Genomic DNA, 21,773 nt, shown 5'->3' with positions numbered 1-21,773 from the left:
GGCTGGGCAAGGCATTGGTTTGCCTTCACTTTCTGTAGCACTGTGTGCAGGCATAGCAATTCACGAGCCTGGTGGGGAAAGACCCCACTGTGGTTCAGCCTGGAGAAGAGAAGGCTCCAGGGAGACCTTGTAGCGGCCTTCCAGTACCTGAAGGGGCCTACAGGCAAGCTGGTGAGGGACTGTTCATCAGGGAGTGTAGTGACAGGACAAGGGGTAATGGGTTCAAGCTGAAGGAGGGTCGATTTAGATTAGATGTTAGAAAGAAATTCTTTACTGTGAGAGTGGTGAGGCAGTGGAACAGGTTGCCCAGAGAGGTTGTGGATGCCCCCTCCCTGGAAGTGTTTAAGACCAGGTTGGATGGGGCTTTGGGCAACGTGGTCTAGTGGAGGGTGTCCCTGCCTGCGGCAGGGGGGTTGGAACTAGATGATCTTTGAGGTCCCTTCCAACCCAAACCATTCTATGACCCCTGCACATGCTCTGCCCCTTCCTCTGCTCTTCTAGATAAAACAGAATCTGTGCAGTCTGTGTTCCTTGGGAGCAAGCAGCGATGATCAGTCAGTGATTGAGAGGAAAGACGTGAGCTGGGAGGAGGACATGGCAGTTCCTTGGCTCAGCTGCTGCAGCAGTAGGAAACGTATGCCCGCTGGGCCTGTCCGCATGGAGAAAAGGCGATAGCAATAAAGCAAGAGAGGCTGACTGTCAGAAGACATGGGCTGGATGAAAGCCACAGGGAGGCCTCAAGGAGCGAATAAGGCTGGGTCTGGATTTGACGCAAGGAGAGAAGATGCATTTTTGGAGAGTGTTTGAAGCAACTGCTGTGTGGTTTTCTTAGTCCCCTGCTTGCTGGGCTGGGAACCTGCACTGATGCCTAAGGCACCAATGGCCGATAGCTGCCGCGGTGTCCCCGTCCCTTGGTGGGGCCCTTGGGAACAGTAAGCCAGAGGCTGGCCAAGTTGTTAACAGTGGGAAAGGGGAGGAGGGAGAAAGGTTTAAAGGATGATGCATGGTGTGAGAGGACTTCAGAGAGGAAGAAGGGGTGAATATAATAAACAGCTAATTAATCTTGGAGACTAGATAAGGAGAACAGTACATATAGGAAGAGAGTGTTATTTTTTTAGAGGGAAGATCGCTCTCATTGGCAAAATACTAATCCAAAGAGGGTAGCGGGACAGTGCAGGAGACATTGGAGAGGTCTTTCAAATACGTGGGTGCAGACAGTGCAGGCCCAAGTGCAGAGGTGAGATGGGCACGGGCTCTTGCTCTTCCCTCTTCTGGGTGGTCGTGCTGCGCCGTGAGGATGGCAGAAGCTCAAACTGCAGCAGAACAGACACCTGTTGTTCTGTTAGTGCTATATACAGTCCTTTTCTCTTACCATTATTGTTGTTTGTATTGCTTCTAAGACCTGTGGTAATGTTGTCCTTTGAGACAAGTACTAATGAGCATTCCTTTCTTTTAAGGAAATCTATCGATAGTGTAATAGGAAAGAGAAGGAGAGAGGAGATCCTTTTTGCCAACTTGTTCAAAGCAAAGTCCTTAAAGATGTTAGGAGATTTTTGTATACTCGCGTATATGATTTTTTTTTTCCTCTGTGGAGGAACAGGCAAGTTAAAGAGAAGGGAAGGGGTGACATCTACCTTCCTCCTATTTCCATTTATTCCTTAAATTATTCCCACACAGCAAGCTGATCTTACTGTAGTTCTGCCACTGCGAAACTGGAGCTCTGTGCCCTGTGCCTGCCCTCCTGTAGCAGACAGTTGGCACGTGGGAGTCGGTGCCCTCCAGGAATTGCTTTTAAATTATTACTATTTTTCACTGGGCTGTGGTCTCCTGCCACAGCAATTCTGGCAGCCAGGAACGCGCCTTTCTTGTTGTTCTGCAGCTCTTATCTATTAGATGCATTGGAAATAATTTGTCACCTCTGGTTTGTGCCTGCAATGACTCTGGGAGCCAAGCCGGAGGGAAGCCAGCCTGAGGTGGGTGGTCTGGGAAACCCTCCTTAGCAGTTGGCACTTCGGCTTGAAGGGCGGAAAGGCCAGGGCATGCAGGAACACCTCCGCTTCCAGAAAAGCAGCCTCGCCACAAAGACATCGACCCCACTGCAAAGCCACTTTGAGAAACTTGCTCTGGGAAAGAGATGGATGGGCTCCTGCCCTTCGCAGGCGTCCTGCCAGCCAGCGTGCTATGCTGCCTGGCTCCCAAACAGGATGTTCTGTACGTGTGGATTTTCCAGGAACACAAAGCCAGGGACACACCAGCCCCATTACAGCCCTGGGCTTTAACTCTTTATGAGGACTGAGTGCATCTGCAGCTTTTCCTCACCGCCCCTGGCTGCTGCATGCCACAGTGCCACCATTGGAAAGCTTTGCTGTGGGATTGCGTTATCAAATCATCCCTTGACAGACTGTGGCTTTGCCCCTGCCAGAAACCTCCCCTGTGCTAACAGCCTCTGGCCTGGTTTTAGGGGTATCAGGATTCCCCCTCCTGACAGCGGAAGGATGGTGGCAGGCTATGTGCCAGCGAGCCCCATGCTTCACAACGCGAGTGTTTGCACACTCCTCACCCCCCAGGGCTGTGCAGAGGGCCCCTTATGAGTGCTGGCCTGGGAGAAGAGAGCAGGGTCTGGCCGGGACGCACTGCCAGCCCCCATCCCTCATTGACTGCAGTACTTGCCAAAACTGCAGTGGTCTCTCTCAGCACCAGGCTGGTGTCCCGGGGTGCAGGGGAAGGGATGGGCAAACACAGGTAATGGACTTCTTGATTCTCTCTGTTCCCTTTTGCGGGAGGATAACGTTTCCCAGCATTTTCTCACCTTAATCTTCAGTGAGGCCTGGGCCAGGACACAGCAGAGCTAAAGAGCCCTGGGGGTGCCTCGGCGTAAGGTGGCTGTCCTTGGGCAGCTCGCTCTCATCTGGCCCATGCTGAGCTCAGGGTGGGTCTTTGGGGCACAGTTCAGGCTTTTCAAGTTACATCCATTAAAAAAAACCAGACTTTGGGGCACGAAGGCATAGACTGGTGCCAACACAATGGTGTTCAGAGCACAAACACCCTTGTCTCCTCCACTTCTGCAGGTGTGCTGCTCAGATCACCTTTGTAGCTATGTTGGGGGTAGTGTTTGAGACCACGCTGTGTTTAGCTCTGCCTGGCAAGCGGCGTTTGTCTTCCAGGCCCAGGCGAGGCCAGGAGGAGCCACTTTGTGGGGCAGACACGCTCTCCCTGTCCCCACATATGCGGAACCATGTTGCCCAGCAGCCCTGGGGCAGCCTGTAGCAGGGCCGGGCGCAGGGCTGATGCTCTCAGGGAAGGAGGAGGGAGCCATCATGGGCTGGATCATGCTCTGGATACCCGGGAATGCCAAGGAGGCCTGGTAGCAGGTACGTGTCCTTCCCCTTGCCGCTGCTGTCTGACAAGGTGTGCGTGTACTTAGACTTGTTCCTGCTCCCTGCACTGGGGGCTGCCACCTCCCTGCAGTCCTGGTTCAGACAGGGGTGGTAGAAGGACAGTTTGAAGAGGTGGCACTGGCGGTGCCCCGTGGCAGCCAGAAGCAGAAGCCTGGCACCCAAGGGGTGACAGCGCTGGGTTTCCCACCTTGTGCTCCTGTCCCTGGGTGCTGCAGGGCAGTGTGGGGCTCCCTGCGGGTAGGACAGGACGGTAGTTGTGCACAAAGAGCTTCCCTCCGTCTCCGTGAGCTGCCTGCGCAGGATGGCAGCAATGACAGCTAAAACAGCTTAAACAGCTGTTTCCAAGAGATTTACGGTCCTGGGTTCAGCTCTGCAGACAAAGTTGTTACCATCCTACAGTCTGTGTCTCCCCTCATAAACGTAACCTGGCTCCAAGTAATTGCTTTCTTCAGGAAGCTTTAAAATAGTTGATTTGTTACTGAAACCGTTGAGTATTTCTCTTGTGCTTCTCTGGTGCATTTTCAACAGCCTAACAACCGTGAATTTAGCTTCATGGCATCTCAGTGGGTGGGAAAGCCCACACTGTCCCTGTTGATGGGGAGGGGGAAAAACAAGGCAGGGAAAACTGAAGTAACCTCCAGGTCACACCGGAGGCTGCATTGCAGACAGGGAAACAAATGCTCTTAATGTCAGCATGTCTTCTTCCAGACCTCTGCTTTAACTACGAGCTCCTGCGTGTGGTGATCTGGCCATCACCCCGAGGGACGATGGCCCCTTTAATCCAGCGCAGGCTGTGCCAGAAGGGAATGACTGAAATGGTAATTCGGAGATATTGATTCTCCTCATTGTGGAAGCGTAGTGCCAAGGGCAACACCTGCTTCGCAATCATTCTCTTCTTATTCTGCCTTGTGGCCTTGTGAGTTTGAGATGAACCACTCAGGGCCGTGCCCTGGGGAAACAAATGGAGGCCCCGCTGTTCCCGGTCTAAGGCAGGTCAGCAGGGACTCTGGGAGAGCCGTACAGGAAGGTGAGCTTTCTTCTTTGCTGCATTTTGGCAGCAAAATTAGGTATTTCAGAACAAAGTGGTAAAAATGCAACTGAATGGAGCACAGGAGGGGTCTGGACACAGTAGTCCTGGGGTACCTCTGAGACACTAGAATTAGGTTTTCTTGCTTAGTAGTGCAGTAGGGAACAAAATGTGTTGCTGTTTTGGTTGGTTTATCAGTTGTTGGACTGGTCCTCATCCCCGTGAGTTGAAAACCAAGGATTAATGATTTGTAGTTTCCCCCTGCAATTGGCAAAGACAATTATGAGAGGTGGAGGGAGATTTTTTCCCCCTTGTTTTTTCCCTGTTTTGCATTTATACAAAGCCATCCTAGTCATTTCATATTGGGGATTTTCTTGTCTGTTTTGGGGGCTGCAAATTACCATCGCATCTTGACCTTTCCCACAAGGGGAAACACCCACACAGTAACACCTTACTGCTACTCACCCAAGCCACGGGGGCAAGGAAGGGATGTAAATGGGATGGAGAACAAACAGTTTTCCCAGTCTCCCTCCAGCAGTGCCAGGGCTGACACACTGCAACCCAAACGTGATCTTTTGGAGTGCGGGGGGGGCTGCTGTGCCACCCAGTTTAACTCAGTCTAATGTCATAACGCTCTCGTTCGTTTGAGTTCCTAATGCTGGTTTAAAACCTGTCTGGGATGGTCTCCAATTTTGCCAGCGCTGTCAGATCTACCTGGGTCAGATCTCGCTTCCAAAACCCAGGGAGGGAGGGAGAGAGCGGGGTCTCGGCTGGTGCCCCGCGGTGCGGTCCGACACCCCCACCTAGCGCCCGGTGGGCTCGCTGCCAGCCCCGGGACGGAGCCTGGCTCCCGCCGCTCTCCCCGGCGCCGTGCGGGAGAGGCGGCGGCGGCAGCAGCAGCAGCGGTCACTTTTTCCCTGGCCGCACAGCTCTCCGCCTCACCAAGGTGCCGCCACCAAAGAGCGACATCGCTCCGGATGGCACTCGCAGGCTAAAAACGGGTTTTCAAGGATGGACGTCTGTTCCCACGCTTTCACAGATTTCATGTACTGAACAGTGATTAAGGAGTTAAAAATGAAAATGTGTTCCTCTAACCAAAGAAATTCTTTTGGGAGGGAATAAAGAAAAGGTTATTTGTATTTAAGATCAAGATAATGGATGTTTTGAAGAAAGAAAGAAAAAGAAGAAAAAAAAATTGCAACAAATGTACTTCAGCAACTAGAGTGCTGGCACAGGGATAAATGGGTCTAACCTAGCCCTGCTGGAAATTAGGCCAGAAATTAAGGATCCCCACCATCGTTTAGATAGCAGGGAAGCCTTGTGGTAGGGTTAGGGGAAGCTGACTGATTTTAAGATGTAGTGTGATCGCTTCATGAAACATCAAACACTTGCCCAAGAACGGGGCCTTGCAAGTGTTGTTCCTAAGCTGGACTTTCTTATTGTTAAAACAACCCTCCATTAGCATTCCAGGATGGCTTTATTGGTGCCAGCAACAGCAAGTGAGTTGAAAAGGAGCTGGTAAATGCATCTGCCAGGACACCTAAGCCAGCACAGACTCTCAAGGTGACAAAATTTGAAATAGCGGTGGCTTTAGTCTCAAACCACACGTGCTCTGCTGCAACAGTGACCTGCGCGGCCCAGAGCACCCTGAAGAAACCATCTCGAGGACGTGCGCTGGGAGGCCGCTCCTCTCCATAGACTCTAACCTGGCACTTGCACCTGCAGAGGGTCATGAGCCCATCCTAAACGTACTCCCCTGACTTGGGCCAGAAACTCCTTGGCAGAAGACTTGATGGTAGACTGCATTTTTTTTGCTTCGCTGGGCAAAAACCTGCTGATTTCTTCAGTATGAGGGTGTTGAATTTATTTGTGGGACTTAACGGCCACTGGGAAAACAAATCTCTGTGGCTGGTGGAGGCGATCACCTGCTCCCTGCAGTTAGCAGAGCTGGCATCTGTCCTTGTCAGAGCAACGTGGAGTCATTTTCTTACATGAGAGGAAACAAACTCTCCAGACACGATGCCTGTCTGAGCAATTGTTGCAGTTTCCTCTGAAATTTTCAAAAACACAAAATATGATTATTTTTTTTAAATGTCCAAAGCTCAAAATATTTTTCTTATTTTATTGGGTTTCATAACTGAAAAAAGGTTATTTAAAACTTTTCTATGTCTCTTTTTTAGTCTGGTGAGGGAGCAGAGGGATATTAATGCTTGAGGGGGATTCCCTCCCTCCCCTGCTTCTCAAAGAAAGCTTGCCTTATTTTAAGTGTTTTCCTTTTGCCTGTCTCCATAGAAAATATTAGGGATACGGGGTCTGGTATTCATTACAAGCTCCCAACAGAGTAAGATCAATGAAACTTTAAATAAAGCAGCTGTGAGCCAGTATGTCATTTAGCTCTTGAAGTTAAAAGCATGTATAACAAAAATGGAGCTTAACCATTTGGCGAGGGCCTTCATTCCCTCTCTCAGAAGCTTGCATGATGTTGTCTTGTGGCTGAGGCTTCATGGCCATACAAGGCAGATCTTGCCTGTATTTTCTTCTGTGTACCTACCTATCTACTGGAGCATGAAGCTTAGATCACGGGGCACTCAGCTAGTACGCAGCCACGGCTACTTTTACGTGTGCAATGGGGGTGCCTGGCGGTTTAACCGCAAAGCCACCCTTTTTTTCCTGAATGAGAAAATAATTAGGCAAAACATAAAAGGTTATTAAAATAATCTTCGCTTTAAATAGGGAGTGAAATGAACCTCCCTACACCCCCTCTTTTCTTAATTTTTTAAATTTTCCTTCTAACCTTGGGAAAAAAAAACAAACCCAAACCAGGATCGAATGAAACCCCAGTGCAGATGTCAGGAATGCTCCAAGTTTCCCTGTGTGCACCGTTTGGTCGCAGTGTATCCCACAGCGAGTGCAGAGCCAGGCGGTATTTTCCCCGGTCACTATTCTCCTTCGCCATGAAGCTGCCTGACAGATTGTCCATACTTCCATCTCAGGTCACGGAGAGTTTTTTCCACCAGACAGGGAGTCCATTTTCCTTCCTCTCTCAGCAGCGCAGCCCAGAGCAGCAGAGGTTGATCAGGTCAGCCTTGTAACAGGAATTCAGCCCTGCCTGAAGAAAAGCCCCCTCCCCGGGCTGCCAGGAGGTTCACTCTCACCAAAGGATGGGCAGGAGGGGTGGGAGGCACCTGGGGGAGCATATTCAAGCAGCCTGAGATTTATCATTGTAATCAGCAGTATTGCAGGTAAGCCTAAGACACAGGAAAACAGAGGAAAGGTCACACAAGAGCAATGAAATGATCAGAGGCTGGAAGGACTTACAAGAAAAGAAGGGCTAAATATGTGTATCATCTCAGCTGAGCAGGGGCAGCTAAGGAAGGTTGATGTTACCATTCAAAGGGAACAGTCCTCAGGGAGGAAAAGGGAATCTTTAGCCTAGTTCAAGGGCTTGTAACTCAATGTGACAGGAGGAATTTTGAGAGGGAAATACAGGTTAAACAGAAAAAACCCCCGTTCCTTGTAATGTCATTTGTTAAACTGAAGTGATTTCCCACAGGGAGCAGCAGAAGCCTGGGCTCTCGACTCGTCTGTATGCCGGGGAGGGGATGTCCTTTCCTGCGCTTTAGGAAGGTAGTGAGGAGCTGGAGCAAGTACTGTGTGATGGACTGGCCTGCCAGGCTCTTTGCATTCCAGCTTTCTGCCTGCCAGAAGTAATGGCCTGTGCCTGTTGCTTATCCTACGTGCCATCCAACGCTTGAGTTTGACGATAGTAATAAAACTCTTCTGCCGGTGTATGTGCTGGGAATTAGCAGCTGGGGATGTTGGAGGGTCGTGTAGCAAAATCAGACCCCTGGAAAAGCTGATGCAGCTTTCTGTAATGCACTGTGTGGCTCAGGGGGCTGCAGGAGCGATGCCTTGGCTGTTTCAGAGCTTCAGAAATGATGCCAAATAGAAGAAAGATCTGCATAATCATGTGTTTTGTTGCTGGCAGACACATGATCGGGACATTGCTGTGGCTGAATGCTTAATTCTAGAGCGATAGGTGCAATATGTGCCTCTGAATGGTCTGGCGGGAAGAACAAACAGAAAATGTGCCTATTCCTCGAAGCATTTAATCTTCCTAAAACAATTTAAAATGCAATTTAAACAGTAGGCTTTCTGGCCATTGTGTTCATGAGCAAAGCCCAGAACATATCTGAACAAAGAATTTGTTTTCACCAAAAAGGACACCCTCAGCTCAACGCTGAACAAGTAGTAAAGTGTAGAATACAGGAAGGCAGCTGCACCATCAACATTTCCTTAAGGGAGGTGACACCAATTCCTGTGCCAAGTGAGCAGGCATTTTGGAGCAAGAACTGCAGAAAGAGCAAAGCTAATGCAAACAGATAATGATTCACTGGCAGGAACCAGACACCAGCACTCCTGGCTTCATCCTCTGCGGATTCCCGACAAACCCAGGGTGCCTGACTGTACATTTGCTTTCTAAGCTGGAGCAGGAAAGCCCTGCTCCTCTCTGGCTCCGCAAGGAGAAGCCGCGCTCTGGCAGGCCCAGCACATGGTCCCGGCAAGCCCAGTGTAATGCAGGTGCTGCTGGTGAAAGTTCTGGGAATTGAGCTGCCTTCCCCCCTCGGAGTGGGCAAGTCAGGCAGAATAGCCTTGTGGTGGTCCTTGAGCTCAAATGCCGAGCCAGAGGAACCCTCTGTCTCTGAGGCTGAAAGTTTACTTAAGTTCTGGTGCCAGGTTAGCAGGATGGCAGATAATTAACTGGAAGCACCAGACCCAGATAGATGTGGGTCTGGGAACCAGGCTGAGATACCAAGGCACTGCATGTGAACCTAGTGCATGGCTAGAAACTTGCTGTCAAATCTAACCGCGTTAGTAAGCGGCTGAGGCTGACAGCTCCCTGTGCTGCCCTGGCCCCAGCTGGGTGACAAGTGGCCCCTCAGAGGCCCACTGAGGTGAGCGAGAGGGGGAGAAGATGCTGGAGACATCTGTGACCTTGAGCTACTGCTGCTTTGCAACCTAGCATGTACAGCAGCTCACTGCGCGCGCGTGTCAGGGCTCTGAGGTTGAACTTGGTACGAGCTGACCCTCATACCCTAACGCTGGCTTTTACAGTTTATACAGAGAGTAGCACCATCCAGTCACAGCCAGATGCTTAATGATCAAGAGATGCATGTGAAAACTCCTCCTGAGCCTTCCAGCCATCGCACCCTGAGGGCTGTCCCACCTGCCCCTCTGTATTTGCTGGTGTAAATCGCTTCTTAATGCCTGCAGGTGAGAGTGCTGCTGCTGGAGTGCTTCTTACAGAAAGAGTCCATGCATGAGAATAATATGAGCCAAAAACTGCTTAATCTTATCTTTCATTTAGACAACCTTTCCAGCATTTGTGGCTGAAAGTGAAATGTTCAGAGAATGAATTGTTGTCTTCTTGAGGGCTTGGGTGGAAATCATTATGGGTTAGGGGAAGGGTCAATTCCAGTGTCCTCCCTAATTACACTAGCTCTCTGCTGTTATACCTGTCACATGGAGCACAGGATGGTTTAAAGCTCAAGGGCGTGATGCCGCACGGTGCCCAGCCGGGAAAGAACACTTCAGAGGTAAATTCTCTGGTGTGGATACAGTGAGACATGGATCTAGTTACTTCTCCTCTGACAGCAGAGCCCTGTCAAGGGGGAGGAGTGATTGGTAGTTGGGATTGAACAAAACCCCCAAAATAATGGGTGGTACAGTTGCCCTGAAAGTAGAGTTGGTAAAACTGAAGGAGAGAAAACAGCAAGTGGGAGAAGCTGGGAGCAGAAACCTCCAGAACCAAGACTGCTATTGAATTGACTGTAGCACACAATCCTATCTATAGAAAGTCCATATATTCCTGTATCTTTAGGCAATATGAAGAGAAAGACCTCTGTATTGGTATGAGTACTTTCAAAGAGTTGTAATGCTTAAATATAGCTTTTTAAAGTAACCATAGTGGCACAAAAAATTCTGTGTATGCTAGGCATAATTCCTGGGTGGATTAACAGTTGGTAAAATTGCAGTTTGTTTTCCAGTAAGATCTGTCAGAAGGTTGGAGGAACTAGGATGTCATATAGATTTTGTATATATATGTAAGCTTTGTCCTTTCTACTTTGTGCTGTTACCTGTGTAACGTGACAACTAGTTTAAACAGTCTCTTGTGATTGCAGCTTAATGACAGTTTTCCTGGATTGTGCAACTATGTGATATATTTTTTAATGTTGGGCTTGCTTAGTATAACAGTCACATAAAAATAAGAAATAAAACCACAAGTGACGGGGCATGTACCATCCTCCCTAGACTTGAAAGCATGTGAAAGTTAGGTGATATAAACACAACAAGACACAGCATTGGCAACACTCCAGCCTTCTGCAAGGATTTGACCTCTACTTCTTAAAGATATCACAAAGCTCTTCATGAACTGTGTGGCAGCCATGTGCGTGTTGGAGTAGTAACGTGCCATAAGAAAGCTGAGGTCATTGTTAAATCTTACTTACCTTACTGTCATTAAGTAGATCATCACTTGTCCCTTAAATATCATACCCTCTGTTGCCACATCCTAGAATGGGTTTTACCCGTTTCTGCAACGCAGTGTATTTGTTGAGTTATTTTTTAGGTTGCAATCTACTTTAGCTCAAGCCTTCATAGATGTAACTACTCCCTAAATGGCTAGCTCTGATTTTGTATAGGTAGATTAGACTTCCTAAATACAGCGTGCCCTTGTTCTTGCAAAATTTCATCTTGTTGTTGAATAATTCCTTTGGTTTCTGAGACTCAGTTTGAATTCTGTTCTTGTCTTCAGAGCGTTTGAAACTCTTCCCAGGCTGATTCATCTGCATGTTTTAACACTGCATGCTCTAATCTGCTTAACAAATTATTAATGCAGGTGTTGAATGGTCCTGTGCTAAGAAGAGATCTCTGATTCCACAAAGGAATTGTCCCCAAGTTTGTCAAGGAGCTATTTTGAATGCAAAGATTGTAAAAGTTGTGCTTCTAGCTTACAATGAATTTTACCTTAGTATTTTCCTGTTTGCTTAAGAAAATGCACTAAAATCTTTATTACAGTCAGGTTTAACACGTCTCTATTTTTTCCCCTTGCCTGCTAGCTTACTTATTCCAATAAGGAGTATCGGATTCATTTGAAACAGCTTGTTCTTGATTGCCTGCCTTGTTGGCATGAGCAGCTTACCAGTTTACTGAATGAAAGTGCTTATAAACTAATGATTTAATCTTTTGTTCCACTGCCTTCCTGACCTTTGAAGTTAAGCTTGCTAATCAAAAAATCACTGCACCACCAGGAAGTTAGGTGTTTGGGATGATGCTGGAGATTTCTCGGTGATGGTTCATTAGTTACTTCAGGGAGTTTCTTAAGGATTAGAAGTGCTGGATACTTGAGAATATGCGAACTTTCTTCATCCTATTCTTCCCCTATTAACCTATGTTCTTCGCACCCTTTTTAAGATGAATACTGGGTCTCAATTAAGCAAAAGGTGAAGACGATATGACATGCTCAGTGTTTGCCCTCTGCTGTCTGCTGAGAACAAAAACTATTGCCAATGTTAGTCCCTGGGTCTGCGTAAACAAAGAAGATGGTTTGTCAAAAGAAAGACGTAGTATGATTTGAGCTGCTTGGAAATGTAACGGCAGACCACGGCCATGAGTGCAGTGCTTGCATTTGGGGGTACATCTAACGCTGAGTTAAATCAGAAAGGGGCCCAGGTGGCTTTCAGGAAAGGTCTGAAAGGGCCAGTCGAGGAAGGACACGTGATCCTGCAGAAGCTCTCCTGTTACCCTCTGAAGGTTTATAAATAGATTTGACCCAGTAAAGTGTTTTTGTAGCTGTCTACAGCTTGCTCTCACAGTGTTGTGAGATTTCCTCAGAAGTTCGCATTCAGCATCTACAACTAAACACACTGAGCTGGTGTAAACTTGTTTTGATGATTCAAATATTAACCCAAAGAGAAAAAAAATCTTTTCCACTTTGTATCCGTAAGCTTCACGTCAGACCAGGTACCACCTGTCCTTCTGCAGCTGGCATAAATTCAGCATAAAAATGTAAACCTAACCTAAACTTCATCACATGTACTAGATAATGTAAAAAACCGTGATGGTGTGGAATGCCTTATCGGTATTAAATCTCTACTGGGATGTGATCTGATGTGACGATGCACTATTCTGCTGCCAATCTGCCTTAACTGTCTCACACAGGGGCAAACTGCAGAGACATAGGCAGAGAGGAGAGCAGGTGATCGGTTCCTGCCTCTGCTGCTTTTTTCCTGAGCCACAGCCCTGAACATCAGACCCACCTGAACTAAGAGCTAAGGTCTGCAACTTCAGTGATGAGGTACAGATCCCCCTGCTACCACAAGGTACCTCTGGGACTAGCTGAATACTGCTGCTGAGCTATAATTAATAAGATATTAATTATTATGTTTGGCTAGGAAAGGTGAGTGTGAGGAACTGTATCCAAAGGGTTTTAGCAGGAGCCAGCCGAAACAAGGCCGGTTAGGCAGTGAGGATCTGTTCAGACTGTGGAAGAATAGCCCTCAGTCAGGCTCCCTAACTCTACTGACTGCTCAGTAACACGTTTCTCTCTGAATTACAGTCTAGTGAAAAAACGGTGCTAGGGCTAAGTATATTTCTGGTTGGTGGGCAAGGACTCTCAGCCTGACACTAACATATGAGAAATCTGTATGTTTGGATTTGAGCAATTTAAAAGTTCAGCTTTCCTGAAAAGTGGAAAAATACAAAAACCCAGTGACAAAGTTATTTCTGAATGTCTGTTATTCAATTATTTCTAGGTCAATTTCCATTTTCTTTCTCCAAATATTTTGAAGAAAAGCAATTGGTGCTCAAAGATTAAATTCTCTAGTTTTTGCCATTTCCCTGAGACTTTTGCAAAGCAGCTCTTGAGCCCCCATTGCTGCCACCCTTAAGAGAGCTACATTTAGTCTGGCAGTAACAGAAATATGTTAGTTCACAGACCCTTGGAAAAAAAGGACAGAGAATGCGTAGGTAAATAGGTGTGCAGAAAAGGAGAAAGTAAAGGCGGGTAGAGGAGATTAGCATAGAGAACCATAGTGGAAGTAACAACAAATGTATTCACCAGTAGCAGGAGAGGATGCTAGCTACAGTTCTGCTTCCACTCCCAGAGCTGCTGCAGAAATCGGCAAGTGCCGAGTCTTTGGCTATATGGCCTACACAAGGAGCTTCACTGTGGATCTGAGGGGCAGTTGTTTTTGCAGAGGGTCTTCAGCAACGGCAGGCAGAGTCTCTGAATTAGAGCCTCTCTTTTCTCCTCTCTCTTGCTCCTCCTTTTTTTTCCTGTTCCCTCTTCCTCCCTGGTTTAAAACTGTCTGTAGGGTGAAACTATATGAACTTCCTGTAGCCAGAGCATCCTTCAGCAAGTTATGCCAGAGGTCTACTACTAGTTGGTGAAGAACCACCTCCTTTTGCATGTTTTGAACTTGGACTTCATTAGTTTCATTTGATAACATCTAATTTTGGTATTTGGAAGAGACAGTGAAGAGTTAATCCTTATTGACTATTTTCCACAAGCAGTGCCAGATAGTAGTGGTGGCTGGCCGGGACTTTATTTCAGCTTTCATTTAGTCTTCTGTTGCCTCATGCCCTTTCCGCTTCCAAATAGCAAATAGTATTTACCTAGTTACCTTGATGAATTAACTAGAGGGATCTCAGCCTGCTTATGTGACTTTCAACAGCCCAGAGTTGCAAGGAAGGTAGGGGTGTGGACATTAGTGGGCTAGCCAGCAGCAAGAATATTAGTCCTAGGTGGTCTTCAAACAGTCTCAGGCCAAAGGGAGAAATACTCTGCACAGTTAACACAAAACTCAGAGACACTGGGTAGGAAACAGATGTGCCTGCTCATGACCCACATGTGGGAAGCTCATGTGAGTAAAAGAGCGTATGACTTTCATGTCGGTGACACCCTTGGCTAACACAGGAACCTTTGAAAGAGTGGTTGTTGTCTCCTGGATCCCCTCCTGACTTTTGCTTCTCTTCTAGCGGTCTGAAAATGAGATGCAGAGGGGAAATTACTGCCTTGCAGTAAAAAGGACACCACTTTTTAGGCTGCAGTTTCACACTGCTAAAATGAACAGCTCTTCCTTAATGAGCCGCTCCTGCCCCTTCCCTTCCTCTCTGTCCAGAGCTAACCCTTGTTTATCCCACTGCAAGCTGGTTTTCAGGAAATTAAACCAGTAGAAATCTGCTTGCTGCCTCTTCCAGGGCTAGTTTTTGCTGGTTTAGCTTTGTGAACCAGCTCACTTCACAGTCAGAAGAGTCCCAGTGTTGACAGGAACAGGACTGCCTGTTCCCACAGCACCTGTTAGAGCACCGTAACTCATTATGAAATTAGCAGTGTTAAATGTTAGATGGCACATCTGAACGTATCTCCCTCAGCATGTAAAGGTTATGATCCACAGGGATCATCACAAGTGTTGTCTCCCATTGCTCAAAGTCCTCCCTGTACTGCAGGTTCTCCCATGTGTGCATCACCCTTCCTTTTCTCACGGAGCCAGATGCTGTGCAGAATGGAAGTCTGCATCTTTGTAATCCACGAGAAAAGCAGGTGATGCTGTCAGTTGCCCTTGCTAAACCTTTAGCTACACTGTAGCCTTTCTCATCATTGCTTGCACATAGCAGAAATAACTTTCCCAGTTTTGGGACTCTGCATACTGTTGCAGTTTGAGAAGCGTGTGTGGGGGCAGTCATCTAAAGCTATGATGTCAGTGGCATCATGTGCAGTATTGTTCCAGAGAAATTTACATCAGTGACTAAGCATGAAATAGAGAAGTTCATCCTCATAGAGCTGATTAATAACAGACACTGGCTGTAACAAAGATGGCATTTCACAGTCTGCAAGGGGAATCGGTAGGGGTAGGACTCAAGGCAACGTGGGACTCCAGGTGACAAGTCAGGGAAATGCTATCAACAGCATCACACCGTCCTTCAGGTCAACCTGACGTAGCTATAATTGTCAGTTAACTCTTTGTGTAAAGCCAACTGATCCAGCAGTGCACAAATCTGGCAATGACAGTCACAAAACCACAACCTCTGTCTGTATTAGAAAACTAGCGGGTGTATCTTCAACTTCCAGATTGTCTTCTGCATTTTGAATGCCCCTTGGGATAATCTGTTGCCTCTACTGCAGTCATCTAGAAGCCGAGCTGTGATAAATTCTGCAGAGTTATGTAAAACAGAGACGAAGCTCAGCTCTCTACTTTGTCATTACACACTTGATTCTAAATGAGGATGCAAATAGATCAGGTGCTTCTTACGTATTTTTTCTCTTCTTGTTCTTTGCTCATCACAGCCAAGAGAGAAATGCCTGTTCCTGCAAGACCATGCCCACTCCTGTGCCTGCCTGGCACACAAGCGCAGCAGTTTTTAGCCTCTTACACACTGTACAAATAAGAGAGCCCAGCGGTTGTCTCCATCACCTCAGCTTTAATGACAGCCCTACACTACGCCACACTGTGAAAATCCAAGTTTGTGCTTTTACTGCCTTCTCAAAATGGCTTCCAGGTGAAGTAACGCACTATGTTTTCCACACTCTGGACCAGCACTAATGCCGCTATCAGTTTTCTTCCCACGCAGGCAGCTTTAGCGTACCGCCACCGGTTACCTAAACCAGGTAAAGGTGAGTACACCAGCGGCCATCCTCCCTCAGCGCACCGAGGAGGGGCTCGGGAAGGCCCAGTTACGGGGAGCAGGTAGCGAGGGGCGACCGCCCCCACACTTGTCCGCAAGCGGAGCGGGGCAGGACCGGGCCCCAGCCCACCGGCAGGGCTGCGAGCGAGGTCAGGCTCCGTGTGGTGCCCCAGGGCCGGCCCCGGGCGCGCTCCCTCCCCGCCCTGACCCAGATTCTCTGGGGAAGGGGTGGGGCTGCCGCCTCCGCCAATCGTCGCGCCCCGTCAGCGTCACGTGGGACGGCGGTGACGCGCGGGGGCCACCTCCATTTTGCAGCGCAGCGGCGGGGCGGCGCAGCAGTCAGGAGTTGGCCGTTACAGAGGGAGGACGGAGCTGCCCGCCAGCCGAGCGCCGACTGCTCCAAGCGCCCGCCCGGCTCGGCCCGCACCGAGACCCGCAGCCCAGGTTCGTGACAGGCTGGGGGCCGGGCGCGGCGGAGCGCGGAGGCCTCCCTGCGGAGCAGGGCGCAGCGCCGTGGGCGGGCGGCGGCGGGGGAGCAGGGTCGGTGGCGCAGGGAGCTCCCGGCTGTGCAGCCACCCAGCCTCCGACCGGCGGCCGATTTTCTCGTCGCTCTGTTTTATTGTAGTGCCGCCGCGGAGTTAGTGCTGTTGGTGTCGCTGTGGGTGCGGCCTGAACCGCCATTTTGTGGTGGAGCAATGGCGTTCGCTTTTCTTCCCTAGCTTCGGGGGCGCCGTGCGCATGCGGTGGCGGAGAGGGGCGGGGTTGCGCGGTCCTCGGAATCTTCTGGGCGGGGCTGCAGGCGGACTGTCGAGGTCCTATTGGCGCAGGTTAAGGCGGATCCCACTTGGCTCCTTCCTATTGGGCCGGAGTGGGGGCGAGGCCGGGCCGCGGGCCTGCTGCGGACTGCGGCAGGGAGGGCGGCTGCGCGGGGCGGGGGTGTGCTGAGTCACTGGGCAGGGCTGGGGGGCGGCGGGCCGGGGGCGCTGACGGGCTGGGCGCCGTGTCTCCCGCAGCGAGCCCCGTGCCCACAGCCATGAGCGGCTGCCGCGTCTTCATCGGGAGGCTGAACCCGGCCGCCAGGGAGAAGGACGTGGAGAGGTTCTTCAAGGGATACGGCCGCATCCGGGACATCGATCTGAAGAGGGGGTTTGGGTTTGTGGTGAGTGCGCCCCTCTGCAGGGCATTGCAGTCCCTGTCCGTTGGTGGTCACTCGGATCTCATGTGCGTTTGACGTGCACGAAGCTACTTTTAAAGATAATACCATTAACGTGCTCAGCTAAGTATATTATGTGGCAAATAAGCGTTTGTTAATTTTTTTAGAGATACAGGGTTTTTTACTTTTATGTTTTTGCTGTGGTGGTTTTGCAGGAGTTTGAGGATCCGAGGGATGCAGATGATGCTGTCTATGAACTGGATGGAAAAGAGCTTTGCAGTGAGAGGTGAGATACTTCTTATTTTAGATATTTATGTTTATGTATTTGTGAAATAGGGTGAGTCAATTGTAACTTGCGTTGTGTTATCAGAACTGTTTAATCTTTTTTTTTTTTCTTTTTTCCCCTGTAACTCTGAAGGAATATGTAAAAAGAAAAATGTAAAAACATGGTTTTCCATTTCTTTTTTTTTTTTCTTAGGGTTACAATTGAGCATGCAAGAGCACGCTCTAGGGGTAGAGGCAGAGGGAGGTACTCTGACCGTTTTAGTAGCCGCCGACCGCGTAGTGACAGGAGGTATGTATAGCTTTGAACTGACGTAATTTAAAAAAGAATACTGTAGACTCATCTGATCCAAGAACTTGAGCTAGAATGAGATATTAAAAGGTATTTGCCTCTTTAGTAAATCATTTGATGTGGCAGCAGGATAGCAAGAATTGCAAAACTCTTAGATACGCTTGTCATCTTTATGTTCTTCCCCCCTCCCAAGTACTTAACGCTTGTCCTAGATTACTCAGGGCATTCCATAGTTAAGTTGTAGTAATGATGATGATATACTGGTTATTGGTATAGCCTTTATTAGTATTAACGTGGTTATATTTTAATTACTAATAAAAGTCTCAATTGTTTATTTCCAAACAGAAATGCCCCACCTGTAAGAACAGAAAATCGCCTCATAGTAGAAAATTTGTCTTCCCGAGTCAGCTGGCAGGTTTGTTGAAACACGATTAACTATTTTGACTTCATTTAATCTGTATGTAATGTAATTATTTTGTAAAATAATTAATTAAAAAGTAAATATAATTTATTAAAAATGTTTATGTAATTAATGTAATTTTAAATAATGTAATTTAAATATTTTGAATGAAAACTAGTTAATTTTAATTTTTAATAATAATAAATGTATGTAATTGAGGATATATATTTATTTTTTCTTGTTTTTTAAATCCATTTTAACCACATATTAAACCCTTTATTTGCCAGCCTATCTGTGTCGTTGGCCTTATGACGAGGAGTGCCTGTGGGTTATCCTAATCGTTCTGTCTTGGTCACTCTTGGTTGGGCCTGGTTGACTTTCCAGTCAGCTCCTACAATGTCACTTGGCCACCTCTAGATCTGTGTTTGCCGGTCTAGACGTAATCGATGCACTCCTTAAAGTGCCACATTGCAGCGATCCCAGAGCGTTAACGAGATCTGATTCCTAAGTTGAGAGCTGTTCTTCCTGTAACGCTTCCGAATAACGAGGTCCTGGTCGAAAAGAGTTGAAAGATACGAAATTAGGTGGTCGTTGGAATCCTGATCGCAGTAAAGTGGTCCTTGGTAACATCAAGCATAGAGAATGTCTGGATCCATCAATAGTCTCCTAATAGGGAGGGCAGTGCGATTAATGGCTTCCATCGACTGGGTAGTGTTCGTCAAGTGGGTGGCGAAGAGCCAGTCGGGCATATATCATGACGGTATCTCCGGTCGCTTAATGCAGTTTGCTGCTTGGCTAGCCTAGGGAAATGTTAATAAAGGTAAAGTAAACTATATTTTTAATGACATATGGGGCACAAAATAATTGGCATTATGTAAATGTAATTCTGTATGCATATAAGATTCGTAATGTAAATGGAGACTGAAATAGTACAAAAATACATGGGTAGTATTTCACACTCAGTCCAGTATATATATATACAAATGTACTTTTTTATTTCTTTCTCTCTCTCTCTCTCTTTCTCTCTCTTTCGTATTTAATCTATATAATCTTTGTAGACTAACATTTTCCTTAATGTTAAGACACTTTATTGGCATTTTGCTTAAAGCAATATGCTTTTTTCATTTATTTCGTGCCCTGATGTAGATAATTCAATTTTGATAGAATACAAGTATGGCAATTGCCATGTTTGTAATTTATCTAACCTTCTCTTTCAGTAGTCATAAGTTTCTTTTGCTTGTATTTAACTATTTTTATATAGATAAGTATTAATTTCACTTCTTTGAATAACATGACTGGTCTTGTGTTAGGATCTCAAAGACTTCATGAGACAAGCTGGGGAAGTAACCTTTGCAGATGCACACAGACCTAAGTTAAATGAAGGGTAAGCCTCTAAACTCATCTCTTGAAAGCTGTGGAGTAATAGTTGTATGTATAACTCTTGGGGAGGGAATCTGGCTACTTCCAGTGCTAGGCAGCTGTTCATGGTTTAATTTAGCTACCCTTTGAAAATCAATTCTCTGGTATTTGGGAAAGGGAATTCTTCAATTCATGCTTGAGTTATGATAAGGGATGACTACGCTGAGCAACGTGGGGTTTTTGAGTTGGGTTTTTTCCCCCAGAATATGCTTTGCTCTTTCATCAAAAATAGAAATTGTAGTTGTGAACTCTGTGTTCTGTTTTTGTTTTATTTTTTTCTTCAGGGTGGTTGAATTCGCCTCTTACAGTGATTTAAAGAATGCTATTGAAAAACTTTCTGGTAAAGAAATTAATGGAAGGAAAATCAAACTAATTGAAGGCAGCAAAAGGCACAGGTATGGATTTCTGTTCTCTTCAGTAATGCTTAAACACCCACTAAGAAAGCTTGGAAGTCAGTGAGTGACCAGGCAACCAAACTGGAGACCAGTAAATTGCTTGGCTGTTGTCATGGTCTGTGACATTTCATTGCTAACACTGATGCTCTCTGTTTCCTCAGTAGGTCCAGAAGCAGGTCACGGTCTCGTAGCAGAAGCTCGTCCAGGTCTCGTAGCCGTTCCCGTTCCCGCAGCCGCAAGTCTTACAGCAGGTCAAGGAGTAGGAGCCGTAGCAAGTCTCGATCAGTTAGTAGATCTCCAATGCCAGAGAAGAGCCAGAAACGTGGTTCTTCCAGTAGATCGAAATCCCCATCATCTGTGGATCGGCAGAGGTCTAGATCGAGGTCGAGATCTGTTGACAGTGGCAACTGAACTATAAGTAACTTGCCCTGGGGGCCCTTTTTTAAACCATACTTGCTAATACTTGTGGTAAGTATGTGACTTTCTGTGGGGAAGGGTTTGGATGGGGAGGGGGGAGGGATGGGGAAACTTTGTAGATGTGGACCATGGTGGGAAGGGTTATTGACTAATTGTATTAAATGTTTTTTGATAACCCTTTTCTTGCTCACATTTTTTGTGAATGTCTGAAGTGTATAGTTTGTGTATATTGGCAGAGCTCTTTATAACTAAAGCAGACAACTTACACTTTTTTGTACTCCAAAAAAAAGGTCATCCAAACACTTAATTCCCAGTATATTCAACTGTGAATAGCAACTCAGACCATCAGTTTAATATCTCAAATTAAACTAATAGCTTTAGGCATCTAAGAGCTCTACATGCGCTGTACATAAAGCTTTATTTCAGAGGGTATTTTTTTTTGTGCTTTTGAACCATTGTTTCAGTTATAGGTCAGCAGATTAAGTGCTGGTCAGTACTGGTAATAAAACTTTATTTTAAAAGCTTTTCATTTAATATGACTTGCACTACACTAAGAAAATGCCCATTTCACTGCCCTGTGGTAATAATACTCTATAAAGCACCCTAATTCTTGATACTTAAGAATTAAATAGCTCAAATAAAGTATAAAGAAACGTGTCTGCTTCTAGTGTGTTCTTACTGATAATAAAGTGTTTGTGCCTATGCCGCATGTTGTTTTGGACAGTGTTAAAATCTTTCTTAAAGATGGGTCTACAGCAAAGCTATTGTTGAGTGGGGTTTTCTGTTTGTGGTTTTTTTTTTTTTTTTTTGAGGGGGGAACTTCTAAACAGATCATGCTGTGTCTTCTGAAATAAGAACCTTGATGAGAATCATGCTGTTGTAGTTCATAGCAGAAGGTGGAATGGACAAGTCATTTAGGCTTTAATCACTTGGGATAATAAGCATGGAATGTTAAAAATGGATGTAGTCGGCATACTTCATGAGTGTTTGTGCACACCCGTACGAGAGAACATTGAGGTGTGGTTAAAGCATTTTCCTAGGCATCAGTCCTCACTCTGGAGGAAGAGGAGGGATGGTGAACTTGGGGGGGTGGGAGTACTGCAGTGTTTGTGCCTTACGGGTCAGCAGCCCTCTGCAAGCCCTCACCCAAGTTGCAAGACAGAGCTTTAGAATTTGATTTAGAAAATAACGTGTTTTGTTATAAAGTGCTTTACAAAGCTACTCCAGTAACCCACTGAAACCTTTAAAAAGATCTTTGGAGCCCAGGGTGGGCAAGGTGGTTCTGCTCAGAGTGAGGTCCGGCCT

General features: G+C 46.9%; 1 protein-coding gene across 3 annotated transcripts; it reads left to right on the top strand.

Annotated features, from left to right (window-relative positions):
• The first annotated feature begins 16,389 nt into the window (after window positions 1-16,389).
• On the top strand, window positions 16,390-21,122 carry SRSF5 (serine and arginine rich splicing factor 5). Of its 3 annotated transcripts, none has more exons than XM_054827767.1 (8): window positions 16,390-16,554; window positions 17,124-17,269; window positions 17,479-17,549; window positions 17,742-17,837; window positions 18,183-18,252; window positions 19,548-19,621; window positions 19,941-20,051; window positions 20,213-21,122. In XM_054827767.1, the coding sequence occupies exons 2-8, from the start codon at window positions 17,144-17,146 to the stop codon at window positions 20,460-20,462; spliced, it is 798 nt and encodes a 265-aa protein (XP_054683742.1). In that variant the 5' UTR covers window positions 16,390-16,554; window positions 17,124-17,143; the 3' UTR covers window positions 20,463-21,122. The 3 variants fall into 3 exon arrangements, with proteins under 3 accessions (XP_054683742.1, XP_054683743.1, XP_054683744.1); XM_054827768.1 differs by having other exon boundaries at window positions 16,419-16,554; window positions 20,216-21,122; XM_054827769.1 differs by lacking the exons at window positions 19,941-20,051; window positions 20,213-21,122 and having other exon boundaries at window positions 16,419-16,554; window positions 18,525-19,558.
• The last annotated feature ends 651 nt before the right edge of the window (window positions 21,123-21,773 follow it).

Source organism: Grus americana, chromosome 5 (assembly GCF_028858705.1).
Source record: "Grus americana isolate bGruAme1 chromosome 5, bGruAme1.mat, whole genome shotgun sequence".
In the NCBI taxonomy this organism is placed as follows: Eukaryota; Metazoa; Chordata; class Aves; order Gruiformes; family Gruidae; genus Grus; species Grus americana.
This window is presented reverse-complemented; position numbering and strand designations above follow the sequence as displayed.

Excerpts from the sequence above, each read along its gene's own strand:
- SRSF5 (XM_054827767.1), top strand. The coding sequence starts at position 17,144 with ATGAGCGGCTGCCGCGTCTTCATCGGGAGGCTGAACCCGGCCGCCAGG. Across the intron at positions 18,253-19,547 it reads CTTCCCGAGTCAGCTGGCAG|GATCTCAAAGACTTCATGAG; the intron begins GTTTGTTGAAAC and ends GTCTTGTGTTAG. Across the intron at positions 20,052-20,212 it reads GAAGGCAGCAAAAGGCACAG|TAGGTCCAGAAGCAGGTCAC; the intron begins GTATGGATTTCT and ends CTGTTTCCTCAG.